Below are 13,817 nucleotides of genomic sequence, written 5' to 3'. Positions count from 1 at the left end.
TAACATAATGTATTTATGCTTTTTTTGTAGCATGCATGGGGAGTGCTTTCATTTCTCGGCTAACTACAAACTATCTTTACATTTGTCCGTAACTTGATTACAATGCCATTAAGAAGTGCATAAGATACAGTTGAGATGCAACTAAATTATAAAGCAATAGTTTTGACATTATTGCACATGTCAAGCTAATATTGACAAATTGCACTGAATTGACAAAGAGAATGACGATATTAAAAATAGGGTTAAGTATCAAATAAGTCCTTAACGTGGAAACCCTTATTACATTGCCGACCCTATGATAAAGGGGTATCAAATAAATCCCTATCGTAATTAATTTTGAACAATTAAGCCCCCGACTTAACGGAGAGTTAACACCGTTAACTTTTTTTTTATTTTTTTAACGAGCAAATCGTCGAACATCTGGTAGGCGCGGCTGGACGGCTGGTGCACCGACATCACCACCGTCTTCCCCCTTGCCGCGAGGCCCCCCAGCACCGCCATGAGGCGGTATGCCGTCGTGGCGTCGAGCCCCTACGTCGGCTCGTCGAGGACCAGCAGGCTGGGGTCCACCAGCATCTCGTGCGAGATGCTCACCCGCTTTCGCTCCCCGCTGGAGACATCGCGCACGAAGCTGTTCCCAATGATTGTGTCCGCACACCGCCCCAGCCCCAGCTCAGCGATCGTCGCCTCCCCTTCGCCTCCAGTTTCGACCTCCGGCAACAAGAGCAAAAGTCGTCGACGCTCTCCCTCTCTCTTCCCGACTTTCTCTCTCACCTCTCCTAATAGATCGAAACAGGGGGTCAAGGCCGAAAATAGCCGGTAACCTCGCCGGAAATCGCGTGGCTGGGCCTCCCCTTCGCCTCCAGTTTTGACCTCCGGCAACAAGAGCAAAAGTCGTCGCCGCTCTCCCTCTCTCTTCCTGACTCCCTCTCTCTCACCTCTCCTAACAGATCGAAACAGGGGGTCAAGGCCGAAAATAGCCGAAAATCGCGTGGCTGGGCCTCCCCTGCTGGTCCTCGACGAGCCGACGTCGGGGCTCGATGCCACCGCGGCCTACCGCCTCATGGCGGCGTTGGGGGGCCTCGCGGCGAGGGGAAAGACGGTGGTGATGTCGGTGCACCAGCCGTCCAGCCGCGCCTACCAGATGTTCGATGATTTGCTCATTAAAAAAATAAAAAATATAAAAAAAAGTTAACGGTGTTAACTCTCTGTTAAGTCGGGGGGCTTAATTGTTCAAAATTAATTAGGATAGGGGTTTATTTGATACCCCATTTGCCATAGGGTCGGCAATGTAATAAGGGTTTCTACGTTAAGGACTTAATTATTTGATGCTTAACCCTTAAAAATATTGAAAATGTGTTCAAGATGAGCGAATTCTTATATGTTATTTTTTGAGATGAACTTTGATAAGAAATGTCATATTTAAAACAAGAGGAAAAAAAAAGTAAGATGTCTTTTCACTAAATAACTATATTTTTTAAATTTCACTAAAAAAAATCTTTTCAAAGTAAGATGTCTTTTCACTAAATAACCCTTGTAAATTTCTCTATCCTCTCTCATCTGTTTTAAATAACTATATTTTTTTATTCTTTTTAATTAGTATTTTATTTTAATTTTTTTAACTTATTTTTTTTGTTTTTCATAATATCATATTTTATAATTGTGAATTTTATTTTATTTTTTTCAATATTCAATTCAAATATATTCAATCAAAATTAATTTTTAGTATATTTATAAGTATAATAATTGAATTAGTATTACTTTTATATAAATATAAAATTTTAAAATATTTGCTAGTTTAATGTAATTTTACAGGAAAAAAGTGTACAATAAATTACATTCAAAGTCGATAATTATAATATATTTATTTTCTTGAAATTAAATTTCAATAAATAAAAAATTACTACTATTTACTAAACTTAGATGTTCGTGGAAGAATACAAAGAATCACATTAAAAACACTTCATATACATACTCAATAATGTACTTATAATCTTCTAAATATATATATATATAATGTACTTATAATTTTATTAATAAATATTTAATGATATTTTAAGATTCAAATCCTAAACCCATCTTATAAGTTTTGACCGACTTTCGCCAATCAAGAATCAACAGAAAAAGACAAAAGAAAGTTCTCCTTTCTTTTTCTTTTTAGATGATAAAATATGTTCTTTATTTGGGTGAAGCTTTCCACTTGTCCTGTAACGAAGGGCCCGCTTTAATATATCCTATCCCTAAAAGCAGGTGACGCGGGCCGGGCCCAAGACCCGCCAACTGCCACATGTCTCCGCCGCTAACCGCTAAGGTGGGCCCCGCGCGCAGGTCCCCCAACTTAATCAAATTCTCAATTCCACCCCCACAACTTTTCTCTTCAACTAACTCCTTTCAACTAACCTCTTCTTCTCCACTGACAAAACCCCAATTCCCCCAAATTCCTCATCCCTAAATCCCATTCCTGCTCTTCTCGCTCTAACCAAAATGATGGACGTCGACCCCAAATTCGGCAAGCCCGCGTATAATCCGGGTCGGGCCGACCTGGACCAGATATCCGACGCTCCGGCCCGGGTGGCGTTCCACCGCCGGGCCCACTCGGAGACCTTCTTCCGCTTCCCAGACCTCGACGACATCCTCGTCGACGGCGTCCTCGCTGACCTCAACCTCGAGACGCCGCCGTCTATGCACGCGGCGGCGCCGCCGCCTCAGCAGCAGCCGAAGAGGAGCGACGGGCTGGCGCACCTGCGGAGCCTGTCGGTGGACGCGGATTTCTTCGAGGGGCTGGTGCTGGACGGGCCGCCGTCGGCGGAGGCGGGGCCGCGGCACAGGCATAGCAACTCGATGGATGGGTACTCCAGTACGACGTCGTCGTGCGAGGTGGATTCAAATGCGAAGAAGGCTATTGCTGCTGATAGGCTGGCGGAGCTCGCCCTGATTGACCCTAAGAGAGCCAAAAGGTTTGACCCCTCTTTGGAAGCAGCGTTGACTTAATTTTGGTGGTGAATGATCTGATTGATTAGTTATGCTAGGGATTTTTGCCCCCCTTTATTTATGCTTATTATGGCTTCTTCCTTGCCTTGTGCTGTTGATGTTTTTAGATTTTGTGCACAAATATGAGTTGCAGAAGAGGTGTAGAGAAGAACTAACTATGATAGTTTGTGGTTTGTGTGAATTGTGTATATGCAATTTCTTGTTGGAGATATATTGTATTGATAGTTATGGGATTGGTGGCTGTGGTGTGGTGTGCAGGATACTGGCGAATAGACAATCTGCTGCACGATCTAAAGAGAGAAAAACACGCTACACAAGTGAACTGGAGAGGAAAGTTCAAACTCTGCAAAGTGAAGCCACCACGCTCTCAGCTAAGATCACATTGTTGCAGGTATTTGGAGCAGTGTTCTCTTTTCTAAAAGTTTCGCTTGAAAATCGTGTGAAGTAGTGTGAAATGTGAATCATGCTGATACTCCATTGGGGAGTCGACAGAAAACAGCGTTTTGCTGCAGAAACGTAGGGATAGATTCTTCAACTGTAAAAGGGTTTGGCGCGTGTTCAGTTTTCTATGATAATTGATTAATTGCTAGCAGAAATATGACTAAGCGTGAGGTGGTTGAATTCACTAAACAGGGTTTGAATCTGTAGCAAAATGTCTGACTAGCAAGTAGCAAGGGGAATTGACACTTCTCCGAGTGTCTTAGCATTATGGCGTTGTTTAAAGTAAGGTTTTTTGTTGTGATAAGTGATGTGCGTTCATTCCTAACTTATCCTACTACTCAGTAGATAGGCCATAGGGGAGATAAGATGGAGTTATGGAAAAATGTACAAGAGGACTTTAGGGAGGGACTGATTCTCGAGACAGTTTGATTTGCAATTTTAACAGGATTAAACTTTGCCTATATTGTAATTTTTAGGACCTTTACTTTTGTGCATTAAGATGTTCTAAATAATAAGATATTTTTTATGGATTCATTTGATAGAACTATTACGGTGAGACAGTGAGAAGTGCTTCATTAATTGTATTCCAAATTAAAAAAAAAATGTTATCCTTTGTTTAATATGTTTGAAGGCGTCAATGCAAGGATTTATGCTGGGGCTGTTTTGGTGAGATAAACTATTGTTGTGACTTCAACACGCATCGAGTGTACGAGTTAGAAGTCACTAATTAGTTAGCAATGATCAATATCAAGTACGAATCATTAAATTTTAATTTAGCCACAATAGAAGTTGAAAGAAATGCTTACAATGTCGTTCTCAGTGATTAAGTTATAGGCTCGTGGGTACGAGGGATGAGGGTGTCCTAACTCGTGTGAATTCAAGGATACGCTTGAATGCTCTTGTCATGCTTTGGGTTCTGACCAATGGAAGTATCTATAATTATGTGATGTTATGGATATTTTTTAGTGAGCTCTTCGACTGTATATGTTTGAGAGGATGGTCCTAAATGTGTACCCCAAGAATTCAAAAATAGCAACCAGTAGTAGGGGTGAAGCGTTTGATAATGGGATGATCAAGGGATTGCTTTCTTAACTATAGGCATTTCATAATCACATCCTAAATATATTTTCCTCGAACTACCAGTTGAGCCGCAGTAACTTGCATCACTACTCACAATTCAGTTTTGCTATGATGATTGACCGTAGTAATCTGCTTTCGAATTATTTAGTCATGCAGGTAGAGTGTGTTGGGAAATGCACTCTCGTGTTTGTAATACTTTAACCATGAAATGAAATTGGCACGACGCAGAGAGACACGAGCGGGTTGACAGCTGAGAACAAGGAACTCAAACTGAAGCTGCAGGCCATGGAACAGCAAGCACACCTCAGAGATGGTACGCACTTTGATCATGTGTTCTCTCGTATCACAACTTTTATGGCTAATATACGCCTGTGTTTCTGTGTGCCGCAATTCTAGCTCTGAACGAAGCGCTGAGGAATGAACTGCAGTGGCTCAAGATTACAGCCGGCCAAATGCATGGCTCCAATGGAAGCAGCAGGGGATCGTCCTCCCCATTTTCACCACCCCGGCCTCCAATGACAAATTACTATGCGCAGCAGCAGCAGCAGCAGCATACAAGTCCCAACAACGCAAGACGCAGTCCATAGCTGCAACCTAACTGGAGGAGTTGATGATGATGTCATTTGTAAAAGAGAAGTATATTATGGAGTTGTATATAAACACGTACGCATGCTCTGCCTTGTATTACGATCTATAGTCTAGAGAAAGCTGCTAGAAATTATGTTATCTGTGTAAATGTAGTGTTTACATACATGCATACTACTGAATGCCTATCTTGTATCATGACCACTTAGGAAAGCTTCTTTGCCAGAATATGTAGCTCTTTAATACGTTAAAACCAATTCTTTATTGCGTATACACATGCCATGCATCCACATTGCGTATTATTTATGACATTAAATGTGGTCAAATTCACTAAATCATAGGCCAGTTCGTCGGGCTTAGGTTACGGTTTGGGCCAATGGCGGTTGAAATTTTCTGCAATCGAAGGGTAATTTAAAACACAACCCTCAATTTCTCACTTTGATCCCTGATTTAAAAAAATAATATAAATAATTATGATTGTGAAAGAATAACATATAATCCTCATTCCGAATCTAGTATCTCCATCAATATCAAAATGCTAAGAAGATAGACCGAGGTTGAGGATAAGAGAAGCAGTTTGGAGTTGTGAAGGGAATAAAAGTCCGGGACCGAATGGTTTCAATATGAACTTCTGGAAAAAGTCTTGGGAGATCATCAAAAATGATTTTCTGCGGGTTATGAAAGACTTCCACTCTAATGGGAAATTATCTCGGGGTTGCAATTCGTCTTTCATTGTTCTCATTCCAAAGAAAGAAGAGGTTTGCTCTCTTGATGATTTCCGACTTATCTCTTTAATTGGTAGCTTATATGAAATTATTACAAAAGTTCTCGCCGGGAGAATGAAAGAGGTGATGGTTTCAATCATCTCGGAAAACCAGAGTGCTTTCATTAGGACCGATATATTCTTGATGGAGTAATGATTCTGAATGAGGCAATCAATGAGGCAAAGAAAAGAGGTAAGGGAGGCTCATTTTCAAAATCGACTTTGCAAAAGCCTATGACTCGGTGGAATGGGATTATCTTGATACTATGATGGAAAGGCTCAATTTTGATCATGCGTGGAGAAGATGGAATAGAGGCTGCCTCTCTTCAGCCTCGGCAAACGTTTTGGTCAACGGCTCACTGTCGGGAGAGTTTTCGATGGAAAGAGGATTGAGACAGGGGGACCCTTTATCGTTGTTTCTCTTCCTGATCGCAGTTGAAGGGCTCCAATCCTTGATCGATAGAGCGGTTGGAAATCTTCTTCTACAGCCGGCTGAAATCGGTAGAGAAAAAATCAAGCTCTCTCATCTTCAATATGCGGACGACACAATCTTTATCATGAATAATGATGAAAGAAATGTGTTAGCAGTAAAGAACATTCTGAGGTTATTCCAGTGGATGTCGGGTCTGGCGGTAAACTTTAATAAAAGCTGCCTGATAGGCATTGGGGTGGATGATGGCATTGTGGCTCGTCTTGCAACTATTCTGAACTGTAAGGTTGGTGGCACCCCTTTTAATTATCTTGGAGTTAAAGTTGGAGGTTACAGTAAACGAGTGGTGGAGTGGAATTATGTGGTAGAAAAAGTAGAGAAGAAAATCGAGGGGTGGAAGAGAAGGAAGCTCTCCTTGGCCAGACGGATCACGTTGGTGAAGGCGGTTCTCCAAGCTATTCCAACGTACCATCTTTCCTTCAATTTTATCCCTAAAACAACATTTAATTCCTTACACTCTATTTGTTGAATTAATTCGTAAAATCAAAGTAAAACAATGACATAGATTCTTTACGTGGTTCAGCCATGAAGGCCTACATCCACGGACAAGGAGATGAACACTTTCACTATCAAGAATCGGAAGAGTACAGAGAAGAAGCTTCAAGCTTCAATTTTCAGCAGCTATACTTAGCACCTCTCCAAATCTTTCCACTCAACTCAATATCGTAAAAGTAAATCAGAAGAAGAAAAAACACACTGCAAACTAAGGAATACAATAAGAGAATGCCTTTATACATCAATCTGATCTTCTGCAAATCCTCTCGCAAAACGGCCGCTGCTTCAGTTAGCTGAGAAATAACTAACTGTTATGCCTATTTGCTAGAGAGTCCTTCAACTTAATGAATATTGCAGAATAACCCCTGAAGCTTATAAAAGCACAAACCTACAAACTCCACTTATAACCAAAACAATTAACAAACTTTAACAAGATCCAGACAATACTTAAACTTAACTCTTGGCAAAGCCTTAGTAAGAGCATCTGCAGCATTGTCTTCGGTTCCCACCTTAGTAAACCTTATCAGACCCTTGTTAATAAGATCACAAACAAAATAGTACTTCACATCTATATGCTTTGACCTCTCATGAAATACTTGGTGTTTGGCTAGGTGAAGAGCACTTTGGTTGTCACCAAAAATCTCAACACTCTTTTGAAAAACTCCAAACTCTTCAAGAATACCTCTAAGCCAAACTGCTTCCTTCACAGCCTCTGTCATGGCCATAAATTCAGCCTCTGTAGTAGATATGGCTACTACGGATTGAAGTACTGATTTCTAGCTGATTGCAGTCCCATACAGAGTAAATATATATCCTGTTTGGGATCTCCTGCAATCAATATTAGCAGCATAATCTGCATCAACATAACCTCTGAGAGGATCACCTTTAAAAATACCATTCTTCTCAAATAACAAACCACAATCAGCTGACCCTTTAATGTATCTGAGAACTCCTTTTAATCCTTCCCAATGCTCTCTTCCTGGATTGGACATGTATCTACTGAGGATACTTATAGCATAAGCAAGATCTGGTCTAGTACATATCATCATGTACATGACTGATCCAACTGCATTGGAGTATGGCACTGAAAGCATCTGCTTCATTTCTTCATCAGTCTTAGGACATTGAGTAACAAAAAACTTGGCTTGTTGAGACAGTGGAATCACCAGACTTTTAGCTTCATGCATCAGAAATTTTCTGATCACTTTAGTAGCATAATCACTCTGTAATAAGCAAAGTTTCCCCTTTGTTGATCTCTGATAATATCCATACCAAGTATCTTTCTTGCTTCTCCCAATTCCTTCATTTCAAACACAGATTTCATCGGCTCCTTAAACAATTGAATCTTAGCTTTACTCTTGCTAGCTATCAACATGTCATCCACATACAAAAGAAGATAAACTGATGGATACTTCCCTTCCTTTAGCATGTAAACACAGCTATCATGTTGAGATCTCTTATAACCAGAACCAAGCATAAACTCATCAAATCTAATATACCATTGCCTTGAGCTTTGTTTGAGTCCATACAAAGATCTTTTGAGAAGGCAAACCTTTCCTTCCTGTCCTGGTGAAATAAAACCCTCAGGTTGCTCCATATATAAAGTTTCTTCTAGATTTCCATTCAAGAAGGCAGTTTTCACATCGAGCTGCTCTAATATCATATCATCTTGAGTCACCAGAGATAGTAAAATCCTTATGGAGCAATGTTTCACTACTGGAGAGAATATTTCATTGTCTATTCCCTCCTTTTGAGTGAATCCTTTGGCTACTAATCTAGCCTTGAACCTGACTTGTTCCATTCCATTCATCATCTCTATCTTCTTTTTGAAGATCCACTTACATCCAACTGCCTTTTGATGAGATGGTATGTCAACAAGTATCCATGTCTGGTTTTTCTTTAATGAATCCATTTCTTCTTGCATTGCTCTTAACCAATTGCTTCTGTCTTTACTTCTCATGGCTTCCTTATAGTTCTTGGGCTCCTGATACTCCAAATCTTCTGCTATGTTGAAAGCATATGCTATCATATCAGCATTCCCATAACGACTTGGAGGTTTTATTTCCCTTCTGACTCTATCCCTGGCCAACATGTAGTCTGAAAGTTCATCATGCTCCTCTATCAGTTGTTGATTCTCATCTGTTTCCCTTTCAGATTCTTGGTCTGAAACTTCTTGCTCACTAGTTTGTTGATCTAGGGGCTCCACCTTGACCTGTATATCTCTTAAACTTTGAGCAGTAGAGATGTCTCTTTCATTGAGTATGGCAACCTTTTCTTTCTTAAAAGGCATAATGTCTTCTTTGAATATTACATCTCTGCTCCATATAACCTTATTTTCTCCCTTCTCTGTGCACCATAATCTGTATCCCTTCACTCCAGTAGGGTATCCAAGCATGACACACCTTAAAGCTCTTGGTGCTAGTTTATTCTGTTTTATGTGCACAAAAGCCTGACAACCAAATGGCTTTAAGCTTGAGTAGTCACTGACATGCCCTGTCCACAATTCCTCTGAGGTTTTGAACTTCAAAACTGAAGAAGGTGACCTATTGATCAGGTGGGCTGCTGTTGATGCAGCTTCTCCCCATAATCTTTCTGGTAATCCTGAGCTTATCATCATACACCTCATCCTTTCCAATAAGGTCATGTTCATCCTTTCCACAACTCCATTTTGTTGAGGATTGGCTGGAACACCTTTTGATTCATTTCTTCTTACAGTACTTGTCAAACTCCTTTGATAAGAATTCTAGACCATTGTTTGTCCTTAAATATTTGAGAGAGACTCTCTTTTGATTCTCCACTTCAACGCACCATTCTTTGAAGCAATTGAAAGCGTTGGACTTTTGTTTCAAAAGATATATCCAGACCTTCCTGCTAAAGTCATCAACAATAGAGAGAAAATATCTTGCTCCTCCAAGAGTAGCAGTGTTAGCTGGACCCCATAAATCGGCATGAGCATAATCAAGAGGTGATTTACTTACATGCATACCCTTAGGATAAGGTAATTTAGTGCTTTTTCCTAGCATGCAAGGTTCACAGTGTTGCATTTTATCACAACTCGAACTAGGGATTATTTTCTGTTTTATAAGTTCCTTTAAGCCTTTTTCTCCAACATGGCCTAGTCTAGTATGCCATTTCATAAAATCATCAGCAATATTGGACTCACTCTCACCAATAACAACCTCAGCATCAAGATAGTACAGATTATGTTTTCTATATGCTTTCATAATCAGCTTTCCATCATTTTTCACATGTAATTCTCCATTATTAGATTCCCAACTACATGCCTTCTTTTCTAACAAACCCAAAGAAATTAGATTTCTTTTAATATCAGGTATGAATCTTACTTCAGTAATCAGTTTAAATGAACCATCATGCATCTTAAATCTAACTGATCCCATACCTTTCACATGGCAAATTTGGTTGTTGCCTAGCAGGACTGATCCTTGCTCCTTTAGTTCCAGTTTGTTGAACATGTGTTTGTTGGGACACATGTGGAATGTGCAAGCTGAGTCCATGATCCATTTGAATTGAGGGTCATCTTGAGAAACGTTCAAAGCTTCAGCATCTACTGTTTCTTGAACATTATCAGCATTATTTTGAATTGCTCCTTTCTGTTCCTGTTGTTTCCTTTTCCAGATATAGCAGTTCTTCTTCAAGTGACCTGTTTTCTGACATTCAAAACATTTCTTTGCTTCTTTCCCAGATTCCTTTTTTCCTTCCTTCTTCTTCTTTGAATCATCAGTTGACTTCTTGCCTTTCCCTTTGTACTTCTTGATGTTTAAGCTTTCTGAATAAGCTTCTTGTTTCCCATCATTTTGTTTTTGGAGTTCTTTAGCACGCAGAGTAGTTTGAACCTCTTCAAGAGAGATTGATCCTTCTCTCCCAAAGACTATGGCATCCTTCAAATGTTCATAGCTTCTAGGGAGTGCATTTAGCAAAAGGATTGCCTTATCTTCATCTGCCAGTTGTGCATCTATACTTTCCAGATCATCTATGGACTTTGTGAATTCTTCCATTTGATCTTCTATCGATTTTTCTTCAGAAAACTTGAGAGAGTACAGCTTCTGCTTCAGATATAGCCTGTTTGCGAGGGACTTGGTCATATACAATGACTCCAATTTTGACCAAAGTTGTGCAGCTGTTTTCTCCTTCGCTACTTCGCGAAGAACCTTATCTCCAAGACTGAGAATTATCAAGCTACGCGCCCTTTGATCTATCTCGCCCTTGCTCATCTTTGAGGCAGATGCATCATCATCTTTCTCCTTTTTCTGATCTCCATCGATAGCTTGTGCAAGTCCCTGCTGCACCAACATCGCGTGCATCTTAATCTTCCACAGCGAGAAATCGTTTTTCCCGGTAAATTTATCCATCTCAATCTTGGATGGATTCATCTCCTTCAAACAATCGAATCGGTTAGATCTATATACCGATTGAAAAAATCTGACCAACTCAGCTTCAAGCGATGATTGTCGTGGGTTCGATTTCGACGGACGGCACCAATTGTTGAATTAATTCGTAAAATCAAAGTAAAACAATGACACAGATTCTTTTCGTGGTTCAGCCACGAAGGCCTACATCCACGGACAAGGAGATGAACACTTTCACTATCAAGAATCGGAAGAGTACAGAGAAGAAGCTTCAAGCTTCAATTTTCAGCAGCTATACTTAGCACCTCTCCAAATCTTTCCACTCAACTCAATATCGTAAAAGTAAATCAGAAGAAGAAAAAACACACTGCAAACTAAGGAATACAATAAGAGAATGCCTTTATACATCAATCTGATCTTCTGCAAATCCTCTCGCAAAACGGCCGCTGCTTCAGTTAGCTGAGAAATAACTAACTGTTATGCTTATTTGCTAGAGAGTCCTTCAACTTAATGAATATTGCAGAATAACCCTGTTCGCTATTATTTTTACTACGCCGCAAGTATACGGTGTAGTTGCAATATAGGGAAGCAAGGTCGTATTCCACAAGGATTAGTAGTCAAATTCTAGTGATTACCTTAAGTCATTATGCTAGAGCTATTTAGACTAAACAAGAAGGTGAGTGGTTTAATTATCAACTAAATACTCAACAAGTGCAAAGACAAATAAAATCAAATAAGCAAAGTGGATTAACAAGTGATTAAGGCGATTTAGGGACTAGGCATCGATGATTAAGCAAAGGACTTCAATTATAACTCAATACTAATCTTGACGAACCTAATTATCTAGAGTGATCTCCCAACTAGTTCTAGCCCCCTCCCGGACGACTAAAACGGTGGATTACGGGTCATAGTTGCCGTTCCCGGTCAACTTCTAACCTATAACTCCCAAAAGCACACAAAGATCGACATACTCTCACCCAACTCTCAACCTCCCGGTTATCGAATTGATATGTTTCAAACATCTTATCTATTGCAATTATCCTCTCCCGATTCAAAATGCAAATTAGAAATGCATAGAATGTGGCCAATAAACCATACAAGAAATAAATCAAGGGTTTGAAAAGATAATGTGCAAAGGAACAAACAAGATTTATATTGAGCATAAATAATCAATCCATTACAATAATCATCTAGCCTAATCCCCAAATCAAAGAGAAATTTAGCCTATCATGTTCAACAATAACATACCCAATGAAAAGAGAAACATAAATGAAAAAGAGAGAAAGAATGAACAAATCCTATTGAGAAGCTTGCTTCAATCTTCTCTAATCTTCAATCCTTCTTCAAATGGGTAGGAATGAGTATGAATGTTGGGGATTAGGGCTTGGATATGGAGGTAGGAATGTTGGGGATGATGAATAATGTGAGGAAAAGGGGAAAAATGGGGTTTAAGGGCTGAAAAACGCGACTGGGGCCCACTTGGGGATGCTCCGCTCTTTTCCCGCGGTCACGGCCCGAGTCCGCGGCCTTCAAACGTGGGGGATGCTCAGGGGACCCGCGGTCCCGCCCCGTGGCCGCGGGTGGTGATCGCGGGTGTCTCCTGAGTCGGGAACAACTGACCCGCGGTCTTACCCCGCGGCCGCGGGTGGTGACCGCGGGGTACTGGGCGTTTTGCACAGTCCGCTCGTTTTGCTCCGTTCTCCCTCGTCCGGACTCGGATTTGGTCACCGTTTGCGCTCACGGATTCCTCTCGAGACGTACTTCAATATCATATCTTCAAAATCCTCCAATTAATCCTTGATTTTTCCTGAAATTACTCCAAAACTACACAAAGATATCAAATCTTCATAAAACTAAATATTCGGGCACAAACAAGCATTCACAAGCAAAACATGAAGGGAAATGACAACAAAACATGTGGAATTGAGGTACGAAAACCATGTTTGTCAACCCCCCAAACTTAAAGTGTTGTTTGTCCCCAAACGACGAAGAGAAGAGAAATAAAAGTAAACAAACATGTAAGCATGAATTGGTGTCATTTCAAGGGCTTCAACAATTTTAAAAATCTTTCAAAAGTGTATCACAAGCAGAAATGCATTCCAAGAAGTCACAAGTGATAGTGAGTTCAATATTATAGCATTGAAGCTTGAATCCTCACAAGGTGGATGTTTCAATGACGCACTCAACTCTCAAGTGTTTAGAATGGACGTGTTTGCACTCAAATTGAAACAAGTATGCAATCTACCATAAGCTTGCCATTTATCCTAACTCTCTATACTTCAATGTGTTATAAATAAAGATCACAAAGGGCTTTCCTTGGGTTGTAATGAGGGTTCTTTGGTAAGGTGAGTAGTTTTTAGGCAAAGTGACTCATCCCACGATCAAATAATCATAATGAACAAATCGACTTCACTATTTCTCTTATCAAACATAAACCAAAATCCCTACATTTCATCTTTTCATCCTTAGTGATATCTATCATGGCCATGATTCAAAAGGCAAATCATTCCCCTTTATGCTCTTTTAGTCACATTCATTTTCATTTCTTTTTCTTTTTCCCCAGTGGAATCGCCATTTTTTTTTTCTTTTTGAGCTCATAGGGGAC

At 40.2% G+C, this 13,817-nt stretch overlaps 2 protein-coding genes across 2 annotated transcripts; one reads left to right on the top strand and one right to left on the bottom strand.

Annotated features, from left to right (window-relative positions):
- The first annotated feature begins 2,375 nt into the window (after positions 1 to 2,375).
- LOC131011713 (transcription factor VIP1-like) lies at positions 2,376 to 5,354 on the top strand. Its single transcript, XM_057939512.1, has 4 exons — positions 2,376 to 2,957; positions 3,250 to 3,382; positions 4,741 to 4,825; positions 4,909 to 5,354. Exons 1-4 carry the CDS (start codon positions 2,485 to 2,487, stop codon positions 5,097 to 5,099), a joined length of 882 nt encoding a protein of 293 aa, XP_057795495.1. The 5' UTR covers positions 2,376 to 2,484; the 3' UTR covers positions 5,100 to 5,354.
- Positions 5,355 to 7,621: 2,267 nt separating this feature from the next.
- LOC131009617 (secreted RxLR effector protein 161-like) lies at positions 7,622 to 8,032 on the bottom strand. The gene has a single exon (XM_057937031.1). It carries the CDS (start codon positions 8,030 to 8,032, stop codon positions 7,622 to 7,624), a length of 411 nt encoding a protein of 136 aa, XP_057793014.1.
- Between the last annotated feature and the right edge of the window lie 5,785 nt (positions 8,033 to 13,817).

This window comes from Salvia miltiorrhiza, chromosome 2 (genome assembly GCF_028751815.1).
Source record: "Salvia miltiorrhiza cultivar Shanhuang (shh) chromosome 2, IMPLAD_Smil_shh, whole genome shotgun sequence".
Classification (NCBI taxonomy): Eukaryota; Viridiplantae; Streptophyta; class Magnoliopsida; order Lamiales; family Lamiaceae; genus Salvia; species Salvia miltiorrhiza.
This window is presented reverse-complemented; position numbering and strand designations above follow the sequence as displayed.

What these genes read in the sequence shown, in the direction of transcription:
- LOC131011713 (XM_057939512.1), top strand. Translation starts at nt 2,485, where the DNA reads ATGATGGACGTCGACCCCAAATTCGGCAAGCCCGCGTATAATCCGGGT. An exon ending in GACCCTAAGAGAGCCAAAAG is followed by an intron (nt 2,958 to 3,249) that starts GTTTGACCCCTC and finishes TGTGGTGTGCAG; the next exon opens with GATACTGGCGAATAGACAAT. An exon ending in CTAAGATCACATTGTTGCAG is followed by an intron (nt 3,383 to 4,740) that starts GTATTTGGAGCA and finishes GGCACGACGCAG; the next exon opens with AGAGACACGAGCGGGTTGAC.
- LOC131009617 (XM_057937031.1), bottom strand. Translation starts at nt 8,032, where the DNA reads ATGCATGAAGCTAAAAGTCTGGTGATTCCACTGTCTCAACAAGCCAAG.